General features: G+C 39.4%; 2 protein-coding genes across 2 annotated transcripts; both read left to right on the plus strand.

Annotated features, from left to right (window-relative positions):
* Positions 1–186: 186 nt before the first annotated feature.
* LOC114881649 lies at positions 187–561 on the plus strand. The gene has a single exon (XM_029198489.1). The coding sequence runs from the start codon at positions 187–189 to the stop codon at positions 559–561; it is 375 nt and encodes a 124-aa protein (XP_029054322.1).
* A 1,370-nt stretch (positions 562–1,931) lies between these two features.
* Positions 1,932–2,363, plus strand: LOC114881648 (nucleolar protein 58-like). Its single transcript, XM_029198488.1, has one exon. It carries the CDS (start codon positions 1,932–1,934, stop codon positions 2,361–2,363), a length of 432 nt encoding a protein of 143 aa, XP_029054321.1.
* Positions 2,364–25,634: the final 23,271 nt, after the last annotated feature.

A 25,634-nucleotide genomic window follows, 5' to 3' on the forward strand; every position in this document is an offset into this window, starting at 1 on the left:
GAGACGGAATACCAAACGAAGTCTGGAAATACGGGGGGGGAGGAAATATCAGAATGGGTCTGGAAGACTTGCAATAGAGTGTGGAAGGGAGAAGGCTGGCCGGAGGAATGGAAGGAGGGGATAATTGCCCCAATTAAAAAGAAAGGAAATGGAAGACACGCTAGTGACTACAGAGGGGTGACACTGATGCCTACACTGTATAAGATATATGCGGCGGTATTAACGGAGAGGCTGAGACAAGAAGCGGAAAATAAGAGGATGATACCGGCCAACCAGACGGGCTTTAGAAAAGGAATGGGAACTATGGATAATATTTATGTATTGAACTACTTGGTGAATAGACAAATAATGAGGGAGAAGGGAAAGGTGATTGCCTGTTTCATAGATCTGAAAGCTGCCTTCGACTCGGTGGATAGAGGGGTGTTGATGGAGATACTAAAGGAGAAAGGAGTAAGAAGAGGGCTCAGGGAAAGAATAAAGGAGGTGCTGAGGGAGGCCAAAAGCAGAGTAAGAACGGAGGTAGGGCTAACGGAACCTTACATAAAAGTGAACTGCACATAAAAGACAGGGTGAGCAGAGCGAGTGCCGCGACGAGACAAGTCTGGGGGATCGGGAAAAGAAGATTCAGAAAAGACTGGAAGAGGAGGCTGTGGCTTTGGGACAGACTGGTGTGGTCGTTAATGGCATACGGGGCCGAAATTTGGCGATGGAAGGAGAGAAAAGAAATGGAAGGGGTACAGGAGAGAATCTTAAAATGGACACTGGGGGTCGACTGGTGCACACCTGGATACATGATAAGAGAAGAGACGCAAAGATCGAAGGTGAGCTTAAAAGCGGGAAGATTAGCATGGGGATTTGAAAGGAGGATGTGGGAGGGGAGGGGAGGAGAATTAGCAAGGAAATGCTGGGAGGAGATGATATACAGGGAACAAAGTGAGAGACCTAAAAGTAAATGGGAAGAGGAGAGGAAAAAATTCTTCGAAGAAAGAGGGATAGAACAAACAAAGCTAGAAGAGAAACGGAGAAGAGGGGAAATGGGATTCGAAGAGATAGAAGAGGCAGATATACGGAGGCAAGAAAAAGAAAGAAGGGACAAAATACTGGAAGCAAGATACAACAAATGGTACAAGGAGATCAAAGAAAAGGGAATGCCTAAGTACTTAGAAAAAGGATGGAAAGAAGAAAGGTGGAAAAGAGTAGCAAGATTCAGGATGGGAAACGAGATAAACGAGGCTAAATACTGGGAAAGTGAAGATAAAAGGAAATGCAGAATTTGCGAATGGGAACAAGAAACGTGGGAGTACGTTTGGGAAGGGTGCGGAGCAAGCAAAGAGAGAAAAGAAGGATGGCAAGAAATAGTCAAGGTGCTGCTAGGAGAAGACGGAGAAGGAGAACAATGGATGAAAGAAGTAGAGACAGAAAGAGCAATGTGGGAAAGACAGAAACGCCCGGAAGGAGAGAGAGCAATGATACAGACAGAGTGAGGGAAGCAGGAGAGAGAAGGGAAGAGCACTCACAAAACGCCACAGGGAGCAAAAGAAAATCAAGTGGTATCACAGAAGGGGCAAGCAACGCAAGTGAACGGAAGAAAAGAGAAGGGGAAGGTAAGAGACCGCTACATGCAGTGAGAACATAGGAAACGAAATAAAACTAGGCCGGTAATGCGGAAAGCGCGTGGCGCCAGGCGGAACAAAGCGCGCAGCGGCAATTCAGGAGGTAAAAATTAGGTTGGCACAACTGAAAAAGCACGTGGCGGAATAGAAGGCACGTGTTGAGCGTGTTGAGCGTAAAGAAAGAAATAAGAGCAGAGCCAAGAGAACGGCAGAGAAATAAAAGTTAAAAGTGAGGAAGAAAAAAGGACGGAATAAACAGCGGTTATGGAAAACTAAAAGGAAGTGTTAAGAGAACTCAGAGGGATAAGAGAAGAAGTAATGAATCTAAGAGAAGAAATAAAGGAGTGGAGGCTCGAAAGGGGAATGAAAAGAGAATGGAAAGAAAAGAAAGAAAGACTAGAGGAAAAGGAGAAGAGGATGAGAGGCCTGAGTGAAGAAGGGCCCATGGAGGAAGAAGCAGTGGGACCTGAAAGGGAAAAGGAAGAAAAATGCCAGGGTGGAAAGGAAGCAAGAACAAAATGGGGGAGGGAAGAAATAAATAAAGAGGAAGAAGCAGAGGTGCAGGAAAAAGAAGAAGAAAGATCCGCAGGAGCAGAAGATAAAGAAGAAAGGGCAGGAAGAGGTGCTACAGAAGAAGTGAAAGAGAAAGAGAGGAGAAGATCTGAGGGAGACATAAAGGAGCCGGAGGGAGAAAAAGAATGGAGAAGAAGAATGGAAAAAGAAGGAGCAAGAAGAAGAAAAGAGGAATGAAAAAAGCTGTGGGAGGAAAGACTAGAAGAAATAAGAAGAGAAAAGAGAAAAAGAAGCCTAATATGGAAGGGAGTGGAGGGAAAGAACCTGGAAGAAAGACTGAGCTACATCAGAAAGACTTTAGAGAAAGAGCTAGGACAAAAGGTAGAAATAATAAGAGCCTCAGAAAGGGTGGGAGAAGGGGGCAGAAATATAGTGCGGACGGAGCTGGAGGAGGAAGACCGCAAAAAGGAAATGGTCTGGACAAAAAATGGAATATGGGACAGGTGGAGGGTGTCGGTAGACGAAGATCTCTCAATGGAGGAGAGAAGGATGAAATGGAGAATCAAAGAAAAAGCGAGAGAAGAAAGAAGAAAAGGGAAATGGGTAGAATTCAATAACAGAAGAATATGGGTTGATGGTAAAGAATGGAAATGGAACGAGACAACGCAAAACTGGGAGGATAACACTGCGAATTAAAGAAAGCACAGAAAAAGGAACTACAGACAGCAGAGGAGGGACGAAAGAAATATAAAGGAAGAAGAGGGAGGAGAGGAGAAGAATCAAGAGAATGTAACAGGTTTATGTTTGTTAGATTTAACTCGGTATGAGGCATAGCACCAGACAAATGAAAAGGCAAACAAAAGTGCAAATTAAGTTTAGTTTTATGTTCTATTTGGTTAAAAGTGTAAAGGCTAAGAGACAGTTAAGCCGAGATAGTTTGTTTTTACTTTTTAGTTTATTTTTATATTATTGTTGCCACTTTAGTTGTATTTTATTTTTGCTATGCTATATTATATGTTATTATCACTTTATTACTTTCACTTTCCGCATTATAAGAATACAGAACTACGGATAGGTGCATTGAGACACGTGTATTATCAGCAAATGGGATTGTAGAGCTCACTTTTCCAATTATTTACTTATTATCATCTTATTATTTAAATTTAGTTAACTTGATTTTGATTGTTATTTTTATTTTTATTTTATTTTTTATATTTTTTATTTTTATATTTAGTTTTGTAGCTACGCATTCTTACTACAAGGGTGACTGTAAATGACAGAAAGTAGTCCTACTTCCATTACTTATGTTTTGTTTGGAGAGGAAAGTAAAGATGGGCGGGATTTGGATGGAAAGAAAAGAATAGGACAAGAGCAGTCAATTGTAATTGTAAGTAGATATAAAGGAGTAAGAACGAAAGAAAGACAAACGAAACGTAAGATATGGAAGGGACAAAGAGACTGGAGGGAAAATGTGTAAACAAGGTTGGGGACCGCTCCTTGTAACAAAAAAGCGCCTTGCATCCCGAAAGGGAGTCAATAAAGAATACATTACAAATACTGATCAAGGAAATAAAGGTAATTGAATATATTTTAAGGAAATATTTTTTATTATAATAATTGTTACAATAAAATTTAATGAACCTATAATAGAAGATAAACCTGAAATATGTAAAGAAAAAATTGCTAAATCAACTGAAGGAGAGGCATGAAATAAATTTGAAGATAAAGGCGGATAAATAGTTCAAGCTGTTCCAGGCCTTGGATTTAAAAAATTTCTTAAAAGTAATAATATTATAGATGGAGGTAAAAATCAAAATCGAATATTATTTATTCGAGGAAAAGCTATATCTGGAATTCCTAATATTAAAGGAATTAATCAATTTCCAAATCCACCAATTAAAAATGGTATTACAAGAAAAAAAATTATTAAAAAAGCATGAGCAGTTACTAAAGAATTATAAACTTGATCATTAGAACTTCATGATCCCGAAATACTTAATTCTATTCGAATAATAATTCTTATTGCTGACCCAATTATTCCAGATCATATAGCAAAAATTATGTAAAGAATTCCAATATCTTTATGATTGGTTGAATAAAATCATTTAATTAAGATTTAAAAATACATTATATTATTAACTTTGAAAGTTAAAAGTTTAAGTTAACTTAAAATCTGTAAGTATAATGCCTAATAAAAGGATTAAATTGTAAATCTAATAATGAATAAATTTTCTAATACTATTAAAAAATAAATAAATAAAAATTTTAAAAAAAATTAAATAAAAAATTAAAATTAAATTAAAATTATTTTTAAAATAAAATTTTGGAAATTTTAATCAAGATTTTTTAGTAATGTTACGTCCGGATTAAAACTTCATAACCCGACCTTGCGTTTCTCGTCCGGTGCGCTGCACTTGGAACAAATTCCCCTACGGTTGACTTTTCTCATTTTTCGTATCCAGTTCGCGCTCCCTCTAACTTGTGTCTCTTCGTTGAGTGTGCTGCACTTGAAAATATTCCACACGAGGAGCACAAAGAAAGGGGTTTGAGATTAAAATAATAATTCTTCTTTTCCTTTTCTCTTATTAGTTTCAATAGTTCAACCGTTAATATACCAAGTTTGTGTACCTCGCCAGTGCGTAGCACTTGGAAATAATCCCAGGCGAGGCACACAAAGCAGGCTACATTCAGCTCTTTCAAATAATACAAGTCAACCTTTCCTTGGGATGATTCCCTAGTCGAAACTGCGTAGTTCGGAAACATAGAAAGTCAAAACCGTTAAGGGAGAGGTATCATAAACATCCCTCGCCGCGCGGTTAAGCAGTGCGACGCACTTGGAAATTTCCCAGCTAACCGCGCCGTACAAAGAAAATTCTTGTTCTACCCTACTAGCAAGATACCTCTCCTACCTGCAAGGCATGCGTCAGTCGACCTTTCCACAAGGAATGAGTGCAATTAGGAACGAAACAATTAGTATGGAACGGAATGAAACTGTTTGAATGACTATCGAATGCGAAGGTTTGCGTGACAACCACTGACGTTTGAAATTTGTCGACCGACGTTCACGAACGTTCGAGACGAAGGTCGACCAAGGCAATAAACATCGACAACGAACTACAGCTAAACGTTAAACGTAGAACGTTTAGAAAATACATAAATCGTTAAAAATTGATGTACGCGGAATTAGTGACAATTAAATGCAGTAAGGTATTTACATACATCCGCGATTCGATGATAATTACAAATATCTATTGCCTGTTCCGTAAACCGCCGAAACACAAATAAGAACGGAATAATTTAACATTACTCATTTATTAGTTATTCAATATAGTAAGTTAAACATCTATTAAGAAGGCTAGATGTTCTTCGATGCCGAAATATCATTTGTAAATATCATTTATAAGAGCCTCTTTGATTAGTAAATTCGAACAAATAAAGTCGTAATAGATTTCGAATATTCCAAAAGTTTTAGAATTGCGACGCATGGAATTCGCATAGCGCTAGAGGGGTAAAAAGAGAAAGATAGTCTACGAAAGACAGAGTCGGAAGGAAGGTCAAGAAGGGATGAGAACTCGGGAAACGCGCCTAGACAAAACCAATACGCACGGGCCTTCCCCTTCGACACGTACCCTGATTTGCCTAATGATGTCCCCACTTTGGGCCCATGATCGCGGGTCGAACCCTGAGATACGATCGCTTGACTGAGGCAAATGACTCTTCGTCGAAAAATCGTGAGGTACGTGACGGGGAGCCCGTGTTCGCGTTAAGCAATAGTTGTCGTGTGAAAATCGTAGTAATTAGCTGCCCAAAGTCCTTGCAAAAGGCAGAGTGCCGGGAGATTGCAGTTCTCGTTTTCCGCGGCAAAGACTTTAGTGAATACGTAAAATTTCATACTTTTCAATTATCTATCTTTTTCTCTTCCAAATTTTAAATCGTTCGTTAATTAATTATATTTTTCTTTCTTCGCGTCGCGTCACTTTCGTATATAATTTCGTATCGTTTCCGTAACAATAATACCGTCGAAAGGCCGATCGCGAACGCGTAGTGCGTGTGACAAGTTTTTCATCTCTTCTTTGCCTTCCAGATTTCCAGACTACCCAGCTAACAGCATTTATCACGCAAATTTATATTATCGTGCATTATTTAATATCGAGCTTGGTAAGTTATCTATTTCATTTTGTCCAATACGACGATTCTGGATTTAGTGAGGCAAAACGGGCGATCTTGAAACCGCGTGTTCTGGAAATTTCCCACGAGATCGTTCTGTTCAATATTGCGTTCAAGGTATCAAAGACATTTCGCATTTTTAATAACGATTCCGTTTACGATTAAGAGAGGCGGCCCACGAGACCGTTGGTCTTGGAAGTTTTCCCCTGGGACCGTTTCCTCTCACTGCGTACTAATTGTTCGCCGAAATCGCCGCTCAAATCATTTTAAAATTCTGTGTCTTACGATCTAATAGATTTCATTACTACTTAATTTCACTTATCTTGTTAATATATATATAATTTTCATTTTTCTGTATTTCTAACAGCTCGAACCTTATGTTAACTACACCATTTTTATTGTTATGTTTTTCTCTTTTTGAGATTATACTTTTTGCTACACATAACTAGTTTCACATTTATTTTAGTTCAAACACACTTCCTTCCTATACATTCACGCTTACCATCTTCGCACAAATTCGCACGAGGGGCCCGTATGAGACTAGAGCATTGACGGACTCAACAAATAATCTTTTTATAATCTATACCAATAATATCGATTCTTTTAAATTGTTTCAATCGTTACCGACCTAACATCGTCGAGCACGATTGGGACTGGTGGCAGCGCTAATACCGTTCTGAACCGCGTATTAACCACTCAGAACGTAAAAAGAAATAATAATATAAATTAGCATCAAATTTAATTTCTTTTTCTTTTTATATATTGTACGTCGCGCGCCGTATCTTGCTCGCGACGTAACAGTAAGTTTAGATAAAATAAATAGGTAATTTATAATATTTAAATAACTTCATGTTATGATTACTCTAGAAATTGATAAAATAATTAAAAAAAAATAGATTTTTGAATTAAAATATTTTCATTAAAAAAAAATCATTTTGCTATAAAAGATCTAAAAGGAGGTAATATTCTATAAGAAAAAATAATAATAATAAAAAGATAATTAAAATTCTTTATTCTATTGAAATTTAAAGTAAATATTTTATTTTTAAAATTTATTTTTTCAAATAAATATAATAATAAAAATGTATTTAATAATAATAATAATATTATTATTTATTTTATTCCCATTGCGGGGTACAAATGCGGACCTCTGCTCCGCTTACAAATTACGCTATCCCTTATTTCTAGCTTAAATCTAAATCTCTGTTGAGAGAGAGAGAGAGCACTCACTCCATTCACTCCTCACCCATTCATTTCTGGACCCCCGTTTCCGCTGCTCGCCCTTTCTCTCATCTCTTCCACTCTTCTCATCCATACCTCACCTACATCACCTTTTTTCCTCCTGCTCCCAATACCTTCCCCCCTTCATTTTACCACCTAACCTAAAACCCGCTATCAATTGCCACCTCCTTTCCTCCCAGTTTTTACTCAGGTACCCTGGCACACCTTTCCCTTTTACTATCTTGTACCACCTATTGTACCTCGATTCCCTAATCCTTTCCCACCTTTCCTCTTCTTGGATACTCTTCTCCTTTCTTATCAGCTCTTCCCCCCTCAACCGCCCTTCTTCTCTCATCTCCTCTACTTCCTCTACTCTCCACCCTTTTCTCTCATAAAACTTTCTCCTTTCCTCCTCCCACCCCTCTAACGCCCTACCTTTTTTTGCTCTTTCTCTTACCTCCATCCAGCATTTCCTCGCTAGGTACCCCCCTTTACCTTCACTCAACTTCCTCTCATATCCCCATGCCCTCATTCCAGCCCTTCCTGCTAATAGCTCCCTCTGTAATTCCTCTCTTACCATATACCCTGGCACAGATCTTTCTACTCCCAACACCCATCTTAAATACCTCTCTTGTATCCTCTCCATTTTCTCCCTCTCTTTCCATCCCCATATTTCCACCCCATAACTCATTACTGCCCACACTAATCTATCAAATAGCCATATTCTTCTACCCCAGTCTTTCGCAAATTTCCTTTTTCCTATCCCCCACACTTGTCTCATAGCCACCGCACCTTTCCTCATTCTCTCCTCCACATGCTCTTCTTGCTTCCCGTTCGCCGTCACCACGTACCCTAAATACTTAAATTTCTTCACTTCCTCTATCTTGTCACCCTTCCACCTCCATGTCATCCTCCCTCTCCTCCCGCCTCCCTTTATACATCTCATCATCTTTGTTTTTCCCACATTCACCTCTAGCATTTTCTCCTCTATATACCTTTCCAGTCTCGCCATTAACCCTTTCATCCCATCTTCGTCTTCCGCCATCACCGCTACGTCATCCGCATACGCCAGCGTGTAGATCTTTTCTCCTCCCAACCTCACACCCCCCCATCTCCCTTTCTTCATTTCCTCCTCCATGTCTGCTAGCAACAATGTAAACAAGATTGGGCTCAAAGGACAACCCTGCCTTACCCCTTTACTCGTCCAGAAGCTCTCCCCTTCCTTCTCCCCCACCCTCACTTTACTCTTCGTTTCCCTCAAAACCTCCACGCATCTCTTCACTAGCCCTTCTCTTACCCCTGCCTTCCTCATTGACCTTGCTAACACCTCTCTATCTACTGAATCGAACGCTGCCTTCATATCCACAAATAGCACCAGCATCTTCCCTCCCTTTTTAGCTAACTGTCTATTTATCAAATAATTCAGTACATAGATGTTATCCATTGTCCCCATTCCCTTCCTAAATCCTGTCTGGTTTGGGGGAAGTGCCCCTTTCTCCTCTATCTCTTTTCTTAGCCTTTCTGCTAAAACTGCTGCATATATTTTATACGCCGTCTGCGTCAACGTCACCCCTCTATAATCCTCTACCTTTTCTCCTTCTCCTTTCTTAACTATGGGCACTACCACCCCCTCCGACCAGTCTTCTGGCCAACCCTTTCCTCTCCATACCCTATTACAAATTTCCCACATTCTCTCTTTTACTATTTCCCCTCCATACTTCCATACTTCATTCGGGATCCCGTCCCCTCCTGTTGCTTTCCCCTCTTTCAACCTTTTTATTACTGCCCATACTTCCTCTCTACTCAATTCCTCCTCTTCATCCTCCTCTCCCCCTCTTCCCTCCTCACCTCTAACCCTCCAATTAACTCCCCCTAATACACCTCTAAAGTAGTTGTCCCACACCTCTATCTCAATCTCCTCATTCACTCTCTTCCTACGTTTTCTTCCTCTATTGACAATCTTCCATACCTCTCCCTCTGTTCTTACCCCTTCTATCTCTTTCTCCCATCTTTCTTTTTCCCTTCTCTTCTTCTCTTTGCACAACGCGCCTAGTTTATTTCTCGCCCTCCTAAATTTTTCCCCACTTCCCCCTTCTCTTTTCCATGTTTTCAATTCCTCTTCAACCTCTTTCTTCATCTCCCTACACTCCTCATCCCACCACCCTTTCCCTTCCTTTTTCTCCTTCTTCTTCTCCATCCTTTCTAACACCCCTATTATTTTTCTCTTTATACCTCCCCATTCTTCAACTGTTTCCTTTCCCTCACCCTCCCCATCCCCATACTTCTTCGCAAATTTCTCCCTTCTTTCTTCTGTCCGCCACCCTTTTCTCCTTCTCCCCCCTCTTCCCTTCCCCTTATTCTTTCTTTCTTCCCTTTTTCCTCCTTCTATCCATACCACCACTGGTTGGTGATCCGAGTCCACTTTCCCCTCTACTACCACCCTATCCACTTTTTCCCTCGTCTCCCCATTACCTATTACATAATCTATCACCGATTCCCCGTTTCCTGTGTACGTAAATTCTCCTTCTTCGTCGCCTTTTATGTCCCCATTCATTATCTGCCACCCCAGCTCTCCCTAAAACTCACACAATCTCTTTCCCTCTCCATTCACTTTCTTGTCCTTCGATCTTCTAAACTCTTCTTCTCTTTCCCCCTCTTCTTGTATTCTACCTCCTTGTCCACCCGTCCTAGCATTGAAATCTCCACCTATTATGACCCTTACCCCCCTCTCCTTTTCCTCCATCCATTCCCTCAGCCTTCCTATCTTCCTCTCCAGATCTTTATTCACATACACTCCTATTATTTTCCATACATCCTTCCCTAGCCATACTTTTCGTGCTACTATTCCCTCTTCCTCCCCTTCCTTTTCATCCTTCTCCATTCTAATTCCTTCCTTCACTCCGATGATCATCCCTCCCATCGCTCTTCCCTTCTTTCCTCTCCTCTCTGCATATTGTACTTCCCAAACATACCCTTTCGTCACCCTTCCTTTCACTATCTCCCATTCCCTTCTGCCCATCCACGTTTGACACATAATCACTACATCCCATTCTCTGATTCCCTCCCAAAACCCCCTGTCTTTATTCTTCAAACCAGCCACATTCCAAAAAGCCACCTTGTACAAGCTCCTATTCTCTCCTATCCTTCCTTCTACTCTTCTTTTCACACACTCCTCCTCCTTTCCTCTCTGTTTTGTACCCCTCTTTACTTTTTTCCCTGATCCTCTATCCATTTCTCCTCTATTTCATCCCATCTTCTCACTCTATTGTTTACCCACATCCTCATATATCCTATTTGTACTCTCTTTCCCTCCCTCCTCTCCCTTTCAGCTTCACGCTCTATCTTCCATCTCGCCCTTCTCTCCTCCGTCGTCAGATCATCTTCTATTCTTTCGTGTCTCCCTTTTAATTCCCTCTTTGCCATCATTACTTTCCTCTTCCCCTCCATTCCCTCCATCTTCACTAGCATCATACTTCTTCCTTCCCTATTCACCCTGCCCACCCTTTTTACTTCTTCTATTCTTTCTTTCGCCCCTATTATCTCCCATATCTCTTCTATAACTTTTTTATCCTCCTTTCCATCCACCTTCACTCCTTTTATTTTACTATTATATTTCTTCTTCTCTCTACCCTCTCCTTTTTGTCTACTCTTATTACTAATTCCCTCATTTTCCTCTCTAACTCTATCTTCCCCTCCTCGTTTCCCCCCAATCCTTGACTCTCTTTCTCCTTTCGTTCCAGCCTTTCTACTTTCTTTTCTAACACCTCTATCTTCCCCAATAATTCCACCCTTTCTTTTTCCCAACTCTCCCTCAACTCACTTAGCTGTTTTACCAGTTCCTCTCTCCCTTCTTCCATTTCCTTCCCTAATTTCTTTATATCCTCCCCAATATCTTTTCTCATCCCCTCCCTCATCTCTTTTAACATTCTCTCTAACTCCAATTTCTCTATTCCCAACTTTCCTGGAGTTCTCTCCACTTTTCTACGTCTTTTAAAAATCTCCTCTTCCTCCTCACTATCTTTCTCCTCCTCCATACCCCTCTCTTTTCTTTTCCCTTTACTTAACATATCTTCTATATTCCCGAAACTCCCCTTCCTCCCCTACTCAACGACTCCACCTTTGTCGGTCTTCCCCTTTTTCTCCCTTCCTCGACTTTGCTCCACTCCATTTCATCATTCCCTGCCCTCCCTGTCTCGATTGAATCTCCGTCCATCTCCTTCCCCAGAATTCCTTACTGCCTAGCCTACCTCAAACAACTTTAAACTTTCGCGCGCCCTACGTATTTCCCGCGCTCTCCACCACACGCCGCCACTGTCGCTCAGCGCCACTCACCCGCCACCTATCCTTCCTACCCACGTGCACGCTGCTAACCCTAACCCTACTGTACTCCCACTTAATTTTCTTCCTCAACTGCTTACTCCCTTCACTACTTTTTCTACTCACTCAACAGCACCTTGCAAACTCTATCCACTACTCTCCCTCACCACCTTTTCACTTCTATAATTCCGCTACTCAACACTGAAAACCTCTGCACAACTTTCACACTGACCATGCATACAGTCACCGGAAACGGAAGTCCTAAAAATGTATTTAATAAATAAATAATAAAATAAAAAATAAATGTTTGAGAATTAAAAAATGAAATAAGAATTAAATAAGAGGAATGATTTATAGAAGAAAAAACTAAAATTTTTTTTAGATTTATTTCCTCTAAAATAAAAATTGAAGCAATAATCTGTTACGTTGCGCGTGCGACGGCGCAACGTAAAAGGAAAGAAAAGAGAAAAAGGTGAAAACTGCTGTTTCAATTAGTTGATTGAAATGCAATTCCCTATTCTTCCTCCCCTATTCTGACGCGATGGTTGGTATCGCTGCCACCAGTCTTGAGCGGGTTAACGCTCTCGACAATTAAAAGAACAAAGACAAATTCATTAAGATGTTAGAATTAAAATTCAGATTATTAGTCCTTCGTTGGGTTCGTTCAACGCTTTAGGTCCCGTACGGGTCCCTCCTTGAATCTGTATGTGATGGTAGACGTGTTTTAACTGGGAAGGTGTTAGGTGTGTTTGAAATGAATTTTAAAACTGTTTAAGTAAATGAAACTGGTTTAATTTTGAATAGAAGTCAAGTGAATAACAGAATACAAAATGCCAAAATTGAGATCTGAATTAGTTTGAAAATTCGTTAATACTGAAAATACCAGTTCATGCAAAAATCGTAACAAAGGTAAAGATGCTTAGTATAAATTAACAAAAATATATTGATGTGCAAACGCTCTGATATCACAGTTGAGACTCTCTGAATAATATCCCGGTCGCGGGGACGATTGTTGCTATTCCGCTTCTCTTTCAATTTTCGTGAAATCGGCGGTTTCCGCCTGTAAGGGTGCACCCCAGCCGGAGGTACTCTCGTAACCCTCGAAATGGCTGGACTAAGGTGCCCCTTTGATAATACAAGACATGAAACGAAATCGCAACAACCGGATAGCAATAATAATCGACAATAATAACTGATACCTCGTGTGATGGAACGATCTGACCGGAGATACTCTCGAAACCCCGAAGGGCTGGACCAGATCGCCCGTTTTGCCAATAGATAGACGTCGTGTTCAAGAAATGTAATAAGATGGACTTATCGAAACGCTGTATAATAAATACATGATAATTTGTTCGCTTGTGGTTCGCTATGTGTGTTCGCTTGTTGATCTGGAACACCAAAGAACGGTAAGATTTTCGATCACTGCACTTGTCGCGGCGGAAAACGGATTATTACGAACGAGTACGTCGACGAGAGACAAACGAATACGAATCAAAAAAAGTATATATGTTATCGCGAAATGAAGTTATTACGGAAATTTAGTACGCGAGCAAACGATGTAAAATCAGAAAGCAAGATAGAAAATTAGGTAGAAGGAAGGTTTTACGTGCGCGTCAGTGAGTCTTTATTAAGAACCGGACGAATTCAACTACCAATCTGCCTCGCTACGCGGAGGTCTTTACCGCAGAGGAAAACTATCGCGATTTCCGAACAACTCTGTCTCTCGGACACACGGGCTCCCGATCACGTACCTAAACGATTGATCGATCAAGAGTGACAAATTTTGCGCGAGATCGACGGTCGTAGGGCCCGTCGCGCGATCATCGTCCTTGGAGGGGCCGGTTTGACGATACGTGGCACGTTTCCGGTAGTGTCGCGTGCCCGGTGATTGGCTAAGACGCGCGAGCTAGACGAAGATCCTACATCCCCTTTCTTTGGTGTTCCTTTTCTTTCTATCTCGTCGCCATGATAGTTTCAACGGTTTCTAGAAACTACGCAGTATTTCCTTTATATGTACAATTATTAAATGATTGACTATTAAATACTATTGATTTGATTGAAATGTAAAATGGAATTTGAGATTAAAATGTATAGTTTAATAGATGAAACCGTCATTCGTGTATTCTCTCTTAACAGGATCAAAATTGCTTTCCTGATTTATAACAAAGATCTTATCAGTATAAAAGCGGACGATGCATTTGCGATAATCGCAATGCCGTGGCGAATTATGCGTTCTTTTACAATCTATTCGCATAGTTATTTCGGTGTGTTAAATGCGGCGCGCGCGCGTGTGACTGTGACCCTACTGTGTGGAAGTGTCAGCTAATATATGAATGTAAGAGTATGAAATGTGGTAGTGTGTTAGTCGAGCAATGCAATGAGCACAACGTATTCAAAACGAAAATATGCGATAATTGTTCGTTCCGATAAGCAAATAGAAAATCACAAAATAAATTAATAGAAACACAAAAATGAATAACAAAACACAAAATAAATAGAATAAATAAATAAATAACGGAAAAATAAATAGAAATAAATAAATAAATAGAAATAAATAATTTAAATAATAAATAAAACCAATAAATGAATATTTAACAGAATTTAATGAATTATCAAATTTTTGTTTAATTTTGAAGGCGAACAATTATCGCAACACACAAAAATATAAATACATATATCAAAACACAATAAATATTCGCAATTTGCAATAATATGTTATTTTTCGGCGCAATAAGCGACAAATGTGGCAAAAGGGGTGTCCAATATACGAAAATATCCCGATTTCGCCTCAATTGCAAATCAAAGGTTATTGAGAAATTTATAGAATAATATTATAATAATGAAAAATACAACCAACACACGAATTTCACTGAGCGAACACTGAATTATCCCACCGCTGTCACCAAAATTTGTTGCGTTGCGCGACGCGAGGCGAGCGCGCAACGTAAAAAGATAAAAAGAAAAGAAAATGAAAAGATTTCAGTTGTTAATTTTCCTTGATTTGATTAATTAGTGCGATGAGAAAGGTCTCGCTGCCACCAGCTCTGACCGCGTATGACGCGTTAACGTCCTCTACGATCAGAACAATTTTAAAAGACGGAAAATTAGATATTTATTTCCGTTGGGTTCGTCAGTGTTCTAGGTCCCGTACGGGTCCCTCCTTGAAACGTTGTGTTGGCGTACGTGGATTTGATGTAAGAATAGGTGTTGTAATTCGAAGAAATAAAGTAAACTGGATAGTGTGCAACAAATAAAAATGTAATTCAAAGAAACTATTGCAGCTAACAAAGAAAACTGATTACTGAAATAATACTGATAGATATGACTTGATAAATAGCTGAATTTGAATATAAACAGTTATAATTCACAAGGGTAAAGATGCTTAACCTATTGTATAATAATGACTATTGTTTAACCGGAAAATCGTGTAAGATATATATATAAACAGCCTTTGATTCGAATTGAGATCGTTTTTTTTATAAACTGTAAACGTGTATAAAATTTGTATATTTTATTATCAAACGACTATCTCGACAAATTAGAAATTAGGAAAAATAGCGGATTCAATCCGCGAGGGTACGACTTGAATGAAGAGACTGTTATAACCCGAAGGCTTAATAGATCGCCCGTTTTGCCTTGTTGGAATATCGATAATAATGCCGTGCTCGACAAATTAGTAATGAACAGGCTTACCGTGGAAATGTAGAATACAATATATGAAAAATCGCTTTGAATGTTCGCTGTGAAATCGTTGAATAATCGCTGTTGAATCTGGAACACCAAGAGAGATGAGGAACCTGTCGCACTAACACTTGCCGCGCGCCCGATTGCCCTTTATTGCGTATGAAAATTTAACTAAGACGAACACAAGACGATTACGATTTTGGAAAATGTAATAATAAACGCGATTGAATTTAATACGAAAAATACGCGATCAGCGGATTAAAAGAAAGAGAAAAGATAGAGGTTTAATAGTGTGAAAATGGCTTTACGTGCGCGTCACTGAGTCTTTGTAACGTATTTCCGAATTTCACCCTCGCGACATTCTGCCTACGGATAGGACTTGCCACGCAGCTAAATCACGTGAAAGTACAAAGTACAACTCTTTCTCTAGACGCACGGGCTCCCGTCACGACTTACTCGATTGTTCGACGAAGAGTGGGAAGAGCCGGAAGGGCCCGTCGCGAGGATGATGTCCTGCGTGGGGACATTCCAACAAATCATAGCGCGTGACGACAGCGTCGCGCGCGTCGCTATTGGTCGAAGACGCGTGCTAGCTAAATTCCTCTAGACTATGTTTTTTCTCTCTCTCTTGTGTTCCATCTCTGTCCAACGGCGTTTCGGTGTTTCTACGCTGTAGAATTTTTCTGGAATATTCCATTCTCACTTGTAAACGATGCGATTATCAATTAATAGTTTAAGTCAGAACTGTTAAACAATAAAAGCGAATAATTATGAATAAAAGTTATATCCATTATACTATTATGTATTAATAATTAATCGATCGGCAATCATACGATTTTTGACTAGCAGTCGGCGTTATTGATTAGCGTTATCCGTAATTATTTGTTCGTAAATCGCAACGCGAATTTCGCTGGTACGCATGTTGTAAAGCATTCGGTGTTTGAATGAAATGCTCGATTATTTAACATATTCTTTGATTATTGAATCGAATATTCGCTATTACATTAGCAGCGTAGTTAGTTCTAGAACGTTCTTACTATTCGAAAATTACCGTTGGGTCTTGGTTTCAGGCAAATTCTCGGATTTCGATACAAAGACTTTTATTGCCCCGTTCGACCTTTCGCCCCTAAACAGTCTTCGAACGCTTGCTAATGCTTGACTGCGAGGGTTCTCATTCCTCATTTATTCTATCAACCAAATGTTCAAATAGATAGATCAATCCGCGTTTCCATTCCAGCTCTCACTTCACGCATACGATCGGATTAGGGACCGACTGGCGCCCACGCGTGCAAAAGATGAGAGTATCGGTTGAAAATCCAAAAGATAAATTGATCTTTACGCTTTTGCGCAGTTAACCTGAGGAGACCCCTATAATGCGAAGCACTGGCTAACTGCGCAGCGAACGCTGTTTATGATATCTCTCCTCGGTCGAACCCGAGTTTTTGTTTAGTTCGAAATCTGTTACTACGCAGTTGAGCACGACGATAGTTTCAAGGAGGGGCAATAACTAAAGAAAAGAATTAAGAAATGTAAAGAGAATAAAGGATAGAAAAGACAAAATAGAATAATTATGAACTCAAACTCTTCCCTGTGCTTTTCCCACATGAAGAAGTCTCTTATAACCCGAAGGCTTGATGAGAAAACACAGAGTCGAGGAGAAAATTGAAAAAGATGAAGCAGTAATGCGCCCTCCTCACGTCCTTTACATGAGGAGACTCCTATAACCCGAAGGCTTGATAAGGAAACGTGAGGCGGACAAATTTGTAAAATTTTCCAGACGTGACAACTATGTCAATTTTGACTACTGGAAATTTCTTGATAAAATATTCATGAAACGACCGGAAGAGTAATGGAAACGACTCACCGGATTATGGGGAAAAATTCCGTATAGTAATCCAAATTCTATTGCTGCTGTTTCTCTGTTGACTGGATTCTGAAGGAAGGAGAGTAGAACGCACACACCTTGAACTATTGCACCGTTCGAAGTTTTAACACTCGGACTATTCCAAATTTAAATCTACGTAATTATTAATGTAAACTACGATAAAAAAAACAAATTTAAAATAAAACAATATAGAATAATTAAAGAAGTAAAATAAATTGAATTAAGAATTTTTATACGCGAAGTTGAGTCTTTTGCCTCACTTGTCACTTTTCAAGCTAACAAGGAAGGGTTTTTAGGTGTCCGCCTCCGATTGTTTTGATTTGTGGATATGTTTTAAAGGACCGAAAAATAAGGTATACGTATTTTTTTATTTTTGCCCGTTTTCATATTTAGGGGGTGAAACGACCCCCTAATGTTTCGGCTACAATAGGCTATCTCGGAAACTATCATAGATAGAAGAAAACTTCGAAGGAAAAGTTTCATGGTTTTTTATGAACATATAACAGCTGGTCATAAATTTTGTAAAAAATAATTTGTTTATAACAAAAAGTTTGTTTATAACATTATTTTAAAAGTAATCACAATTTACATAATAACAAAAAAGAAAATAAATTTGTTTCTGAATCCATTGACGTATTATATGATATGTTTGCCTTTTACATTTTTGCATATTTTAAAATTAAATATACATCGCGCACATACGCCGGGTCAGATATAGATGTACGTTTAATATCCATTACGATATCTAGCGTTTACCATGTATACTAGGCATTAATACAGTTATTTAAAGCTTACAATATTAATAAAAATTATATTAGTACATTAGTACATGAGTCGCAGAACTTCTCAAGAAAGTGCGAAGTGCACGAATGATGATTTGAAGAATTATATGTACACATATGATTAATTGTCTACTGTTTGTTAAGTGTGTAGTAAGTATCACTTCTCTATGCATTCACTGATACTGTTTCATGGCATTAATATCGATTTAATGATATGACTTATGCTTGGCCAACAGATCTTCCTTGGTTATTTGATATACATTGTAGTGTAATAGAAACAAGGGAAAGAATTAAATGAAATGTACCTGATCATATATGTCGTTTGCGAGAGAAAATCGTTGCAAGAAAGATATTGACAGTACGTCATATCTGGTATGACCGCGACCCGACGTATGTACGCGATGCATATATGATATTCAAATATGTAAAAATATAAGAGGCAAACATAACATATAATACGTCAATGGATTCAGAAACAAATTTATGTTCTTTTTTGTCATTATGTAAATTGTGATTACTTTTAAAATAGTGTTATAAACAAATTTTTTGTTATAAACAAATTATTTTTTATAAAATTTATGACCAGCTGTTATATGTTCATAAAAAACCATGAAACTTTTCCTTCGAAGTTTTCTTCTATCTATGATAGTTTCCGAGATAGCCGAAACATTAGGGGGTCGTTTCAGCCCGTAAATATGAAAACGGGCAAAAATGAAAAAATACGTATACCTTATTTTTCGGCCCTTTAAAACATATCCACAAATCAAAACAATCAGAGGCGGACACCTAAAAACCCTTCCTTGTAAGTACAAAACTCGTCTCAATACTGCTCCGCGGACACGCCGACACGCTGCTCGCGATTGTACGTCGAAAAGTGTCGCAATCTGCACCTCACGGAAAAGACCAGAGCGGGCCTCGTCCGAAATTGTTTACATTGCGTTGTTGTGCGCCTAACGAATTAGGCGGCGGTGTCGATGCGTAAGGAGGCGGGATTCGCTTATCGGTGGTGCAGCAGGGATGTGTGCGTTCCTCTCTCTGTTTTAATGTTTCTCTTTCTAATTCGCGTACATTCCTTTACTCTTCCTGTCATACTAAAAATTTCGTTATTCATTAAAATATAATAGATTTTACAAAATTGTTTTGATCTTAACGTTATAGGAAGGAAACATGCTTTTCCAAAATTATTACAGATTACTGAACTTGAAAGAATGCTAAATAAACATTTAAATTCGCAACTTGTACTGACCGGCGTGGTGGAAATACAACATTACGGTGTTTAGTGAATTAGTAGAAAATTCGGATTATTATAATGTATGTATAAGGAATTTCGATCATCTTCGCGGAACCGATAAGGAACGTTCTAGAGTGGTCAAGATTATCGGACCACACGAATGATGTTTCGGGTTTACATCCGGCGATACTCAGAACCAAAGTCGACACGTGATTTTGAGTCGTGGGACCACGCTGATTTCGAGGAAGGAATTTGTTACGCTAACAATCGGAATTATGTCTGGAAAAGATAGACTATCTCGAAATATCAAAGATCGTTTTGCGTTCAATCAGGGGAGGTCCAGAATGTAAAACAAGCTATCGATGTTCATGGTTTCCGTTCGCACCTCCAACCAAGGTCAAGGGTACGACGGATCAAGATGATGGGAGTTGGCCCATCAAAAACGACATGGACGATGATCGCGCGACGGGCCCTACGACCGTCGATCTCGCGCAAAATTTGTCACTCTTGATCGATCAATCGTTTAGGTACGTGATTGGGAGCCCGTGTGTCCGAGAGACAGAGTTGTTCGGAAATCGCGATAGTTTTCCTCTGCGGTAAAAACCTCCGCGTAGCGAGGCAGAGTGCCGTGGTAGTTGAATTCGTCCAGTTCTTAACAAAGACTCACTGACGCGCACGTAAAACCTTCCCTCTACCTAATTTTCTATCTTTCTTTCTGATTTTACATCGTTTGCTCGCGTACTAAATTTTCGTATTAACTTCACTCCGCGTAAAAATATATTTTTCATCGATTCGTTATTCGTTTGTCTTTCGTCGACGTACTCGTCCGTAATAATTCGTTTTCCGCCGCAACAGTGCAGTGATCGAAAATCTTACCGTTCTTTGGTGTTCCAGATCATCAAGCGAATACCCACAGCGAAATAACAAGCGAATTTATAAATCTTGCATTTTATTAAACAGCGTTTCGGTAAGTCGATCTTATTTCAATTTTTGAACACGACGTCTATCTATTAGCAAAACGGGCGATCTGGTCCAGCCCTTCGGGGTTCCGAGAGTAGCTCCGGTCAGATCGTTCCATCGTATGAGGTATCAATTATCATTGTCGATTATTATTGCTATTCGGTTTGTTGCGATTTCGTTTACGCGTTTTGTGTTATCAAAAGGGGCACCTTAGTCCAGCCCTTTCGAGGGTTCCGAGAATATCTCCGGCTGGGGTGCGCCGTCACGGGCGAAAACCGCCAAATTGACGAAATTGAAAGAGAAACGAAATAGTAGCAATCATTTCCCGCGACCGCTATATAATTCGTAAAGTTTCAACTGTGATATCAGAGTATAATAGTATACTTTTGTTAACTAGAACTAAGCATCTTTACCCTTGTTAAACAATACGCATGAACTGGTACATTCAATAACGAGTTTTCCAAATTAATTAGATCTCAATTTTGGCATTTTATATTTTGTTTTTTGCTTGACTTTTCCGTTCAAAATTAAACCAGTTTCATTAGTTAAACAGTTTCAATATTCATTTCAAACACACCTAACACCTTTCAGTTAAACACGCCTACCATCACATACAGATTCAAGGAGGGACCCGTACGGGACCTAAAGCGTTGAACGAACCCAACGAAGGACTAATAAGCCAAATTCTAATTTCAACATCTTAACAAACTTGTCTTTCGTCTTTCAATTGTCGAGAGCGTTAACCCGCTCAAGACTGGTGGCAGCGATACCAACCATCGCGCTAAGAATAGGGGAGAAAGAGTAGGAAATTGTATTTCAACTATCAAATTGAAATTCGTTCTTCAATAACTAAACTACTTTGTTTCTAAAATCCTTTTACGTTGCGCCGTCGCACGCGCAACGTAACAGTACTAAAAAAATTAGTAGATATAAAATTTTTTAATATTTATTTATATATATATATATATATATATATTTATAAATAAAATAATTTTTAACAAAAAAAAACATCCGACTTCAAAATGCACTAAAAAGTATAAAATAATTTCTATTTCATTTATACCAATATTCCATAGCTATTAATAATATCTACTTAATCCTTAAATAGGATACCAATTACATTTCAAAGTTTTCGGAGGCGGCGCAAAATTAAAAACTTTTCCTCTACTAGGAAGATCCTAACTCCGGCGTCGGCAACCTATGATAAATCACCTATTTGATAGTTGCAAGTAAACAATATTCAACAGGAATCAACAAACCCATTGCGAATTAACTATACTGCAGTTCACGAGTGACCGCACTTAACTCGCGTAGCTAGTGGCCTACTTAAGTCTAGGGAGATTTTTAATAGTGCGTGTGATTCCCCTTTACAGCGTGCTTCTTACTATGCGTTCACATCATTTTTTTTTGCGACAAATAATAGAAATTTCATTGTATTGTGATACTTTACAATATCATCACCGGTTATCAGTTATCGTACGTGATACATTTCTGCCTACCATTTATATGTTCGCAAAGTATAATAAGAAGCAAGCTGTAGAGGGGAATAACACACGTTATTAAAAATCTCTCTAGACCTAGTGAGCGGCGCGAGATAAGTATGATCTCTTATGAACTGCAGTATAGTGCATGTACATCAGGACTGCTGCCAATTTCTCATATAATCGTTACAATTACAAATGTTTTCAGCCGGACCTATAATTTTTCTCTTACGTCTTTTTAATTACCAAGTTTGCCATACCGCAATCAAATCGTTATTGGCAGCATCGTTTGTTCGGGTATTTTTAATTTTGCGCCTCCTCCAAAAACTTTGAAATGTAATTGGTATCCTATTTAAGGATTAAGTAGATATTATTAATAGCTATGGAATATTGGTATAAATGAAATAGAAATTATTTTATACTTTTTAGTGTATTTCGAAGTCGGATGTTTTTTTTGTTAAAAATTATTTTATTTCACACTTTTTAGTGGAACCAGTAGTATTTGTAGGATAGTGTAACGTGATTTTAGATTTCTGTTGCTTAGCTAATAACCATAAACCGAAAAAAAATTGACCGAATTTAAGTTGTTAATAAACAACAAATTTCATAAATTTTTGCAAGTGAGATCATCGCGGATAAACCTCCTACTAAATGTGAAAGGTTTCATCGCTATCGGTACATTCCCTGCAGCATAAACGCCGGAAGATGTAAATGAAGTATTACGTATGTTGCGATAAAAGTCGTTAGGAATGAAAAAATACAACAATTTTTTTTGCAGGACCAATTAGAATATATACTCTACAAGATGCAAAATTTTCGATCCGACTGGTCCATCCGTCTCGCGGTAATCGGTGAAAAAATGTAAATCAAGCATTACGTTCTTGCAAAAAAATCGTTAGCAATGAAAAAATGCAAAATGCTTTTCTGACGGGACCAAGTGCGAGATATACTTTACAATATGCAAGGAGTTTCGTGCCGATTGGTCTATCCGTTTCGGAGTAATCGGCGAACGTACGGCGCACGTACATGAAATAGTACGTTTTTCTGCAATAAAAAGCGTTCGGAATGAAAAAATATAAAATATATTTTTAACGGGACCAATCTGCACACATACTTTAGAAGATCCAAAAGGTTTCGTTCCGATTAGTTCATCCGTTTCGGAATAACCGGCGAACATACATTTAGAAAAAAATGTCGTTAAAAATGAAAAAAAAAAAAGCTTTCGGAGTGAAAAAATGTAAAATGTTTTTATAACGGGACCAATCGGGAGGCATACTCTACCAGATGCAAGAAGTTTCGTTCCGATTGGTCCATCCGTCTCGGCGTAATCGGTGAACATACCTAAAAAAAAAAAAAAAAAATATACACATCGAATTGGAGTATCCCTCCTCCTTTTCGAAGTCGGAGAATAAAATAAATTTATAAAAGAAATTAATCTATATTTAGATCATGAGTCTAATAACTTAAAATAGTTTATTTATAAAGATATAATTATAAAAAATTTATTTTTAATTGCAATTTAAATGTTATAAAATTAACTAATATCCAAATTATAAATTATAATATATATATATATAAATTAATAAATTTGGAATAACTTAAGTTTAAGTTTATCCCCCACAAAAAAATGGCGATTTTTACGAAGGAAATCAATAAAACTAGATTCAAAATGAATTTTATTCAAAAAACTAATCCGCGGAAAGATATACAATATTAATTTTTATGCAAAGTTTTCATCCGTTTAATCAATTTCAGTTGACCGCTCCTCATCGCTCATTTCCACTTTAGACTTCTTCATTTTCCCGATATTCACAAAAATAATTTTACTGCCGTCATTCACGACTTGAACAGTAACATATTAAATTCGTTTTGCTGACTGGGGGGCCGTGCCCCCCAGACCCCCCGTAACAACTACCCTAACTAAGACCAATTTATTTTTAAATAATTATTTTCGTACTCTAAGGCGAGGGCCTCCCGCCCCAAGAAATATAGGCAATTATGTGGATGATTGACAACTTCACCGATTTCGATTATCTTGACAATATATTTCAAGGTCATCAATCATCTGCATAATTACCCATAATATAATATAATATAATATAATTACCAGTTCTGACTTTGCCTAAAATCTAATGTTGTACATGTTTCCGCGGATTACTTTTTTGATTAAAATTCATTTTGAACCTAGTTTTATTGATTTCATTCGTAAAAATCGCCATTTTTTTGTGGGGGATAAACTTAAGTTGTATCATAAATTAATATTTAAAATTTAATTTATTTTTTTTTTTAAATGTTAATAAAATTTATTTTTAATTATATTTAATGTGGGGTTATTTTTATATATTAAGTGTACCAGGGTTAAGATTAGAATATAAGTTGGCAAACCTGCGAAACGAAAGAACGAAGAATGAGGGGAATAACGGATACATTAATATGTGAGAGCTAGTAGAATATACGAGAGTTATCGAGTCTAAAAACCTTTATTGTAATCCTAAATATATATCTTATTAATATATATATATATATATATCTCGGAGTGCCCCAACCCCGAAAGGGGCGCGGGGAACTAGGACGACATCTGCTCGATCCAGGCTGAGCCCCAACCGAGCGCGTCTCCGGGTGGCGGATAGGAGGACGACCGAGTGCGTGAAGTGGGCCCCGAGTACCGTGGAATGGGACGCCTCTGGCGACCGAGAAACGGAAAAGGCGTGCCTACGGAGTGCCCCGGCCAATGGGTGCTATAAGTGACCCCTGAAGGCCTAAAAACCCTCGGAGGGGAACTAAAGCCCCGTCGCGGACCAGCTCCCCAAGCTAAGGTGTAAGCAATCGTGCCGAGAGCTGGATGGCACCGGGGTAATGGTGTCACGAACGATGCCCTTGGGGTACCAGCCCCCCCCCCCTAATTGTATCTAGCCTTACCCCTGCAAGCGGGCTCTGCAGGGGTGGACCCATATTTCCCGACTACTCGTGGGACACACATGGAAGAAAAAAACAAAAACTTAAATAAAAACAATAACACTCAGACAAACACGGACACAAACACGAACACGAACATGGACACGAATACAAAAACAAAAACAACAAACACCAACATGAACACACCCGAAAGCGGGCTGGTTGAAGAGGGAAGGGACCCAATCTTGGGGAACGCCTCTGAAACACCGCCGACGGGCGGTTTCGGGGTAAGCATGTCTGTGGCAGGCGAGGTTACAATCTTGCCGGCTCTAGACTTGCTTACCCTCAATGAGAAGCCTTCCTCCGGCGCGACCGGGGCCGACCAGGGAGTAATCCCAGGACCGAACCCGGAGGCACGAAAGAAGGTAAAGCTCAGCGGAGCAACCAGAAAGAAGAAGGCCCGCATGGCGCTCCTAGCGCTGCCGGGGACTTCCGACGGGACTGCAAGCAAGGCTGAGATGGCCCCTGCGACGGCCGCCGCGAGGCGGGGCCCGGTTACCGGGAAACCCCGCGCGGTGACGTCGCAGGTGGGAGCCAAGGGGGCGGACGGCAAGGGGCTCAAAAGGACCTGACCATCCGTCTCCCCTAACACTCAGCCTTGCGCGAAGAAAAGACAAAGGATCTTTACTTCGCCAAAAAGCTTCAGTGAGGCGCTGACGGCGGAGAGGAGGCTGGCAATCGCGCCGGTCAACTATCGGGAGTCAACCCTCACTGAGGCGCAGGCTTCCGCCATCGAGCAGGCGACTGTGGGAGCGTTGTGTGGGCTCCAAAAAGGGGAGACCATGCCGCGCTTCGACGAGTGCCGGAGCGGTGAAATGGCTGAGG

This window comes from Osmia bicornis, unplaced genomic scaffold (assembly GCF_907164935.1).
Source record: "Osmia bicornis bicornis unplaced genomic scaffold, iOsmBic2.1, whole genome shotgun sequence".
In the NCBI taxonomy this organism is placed as follows: Eukaryota; Metazoa; Arthropoda; class Insecta; order Hymenoptera; family Megachilidae; genus Osmia; species Osmia bicornis.

What these genes read in the sequence shown, in the direction of transcription:
- LOC114881649 (XM_029198489.1), top strand. Translation starts at nt 187, where the DNA reads ATGCCTACACTGTATAAGATATATGCGGCGGTATTAACGGAGAGGCTG.
- LOC114881648 (XM_029198488.1), top strand. Translation starts at nt 1,932, where the DNA reads ATGAATCTAAGAGAAGAAATAAAGGAGTGGAGGCTCGAAAGGGGAATG.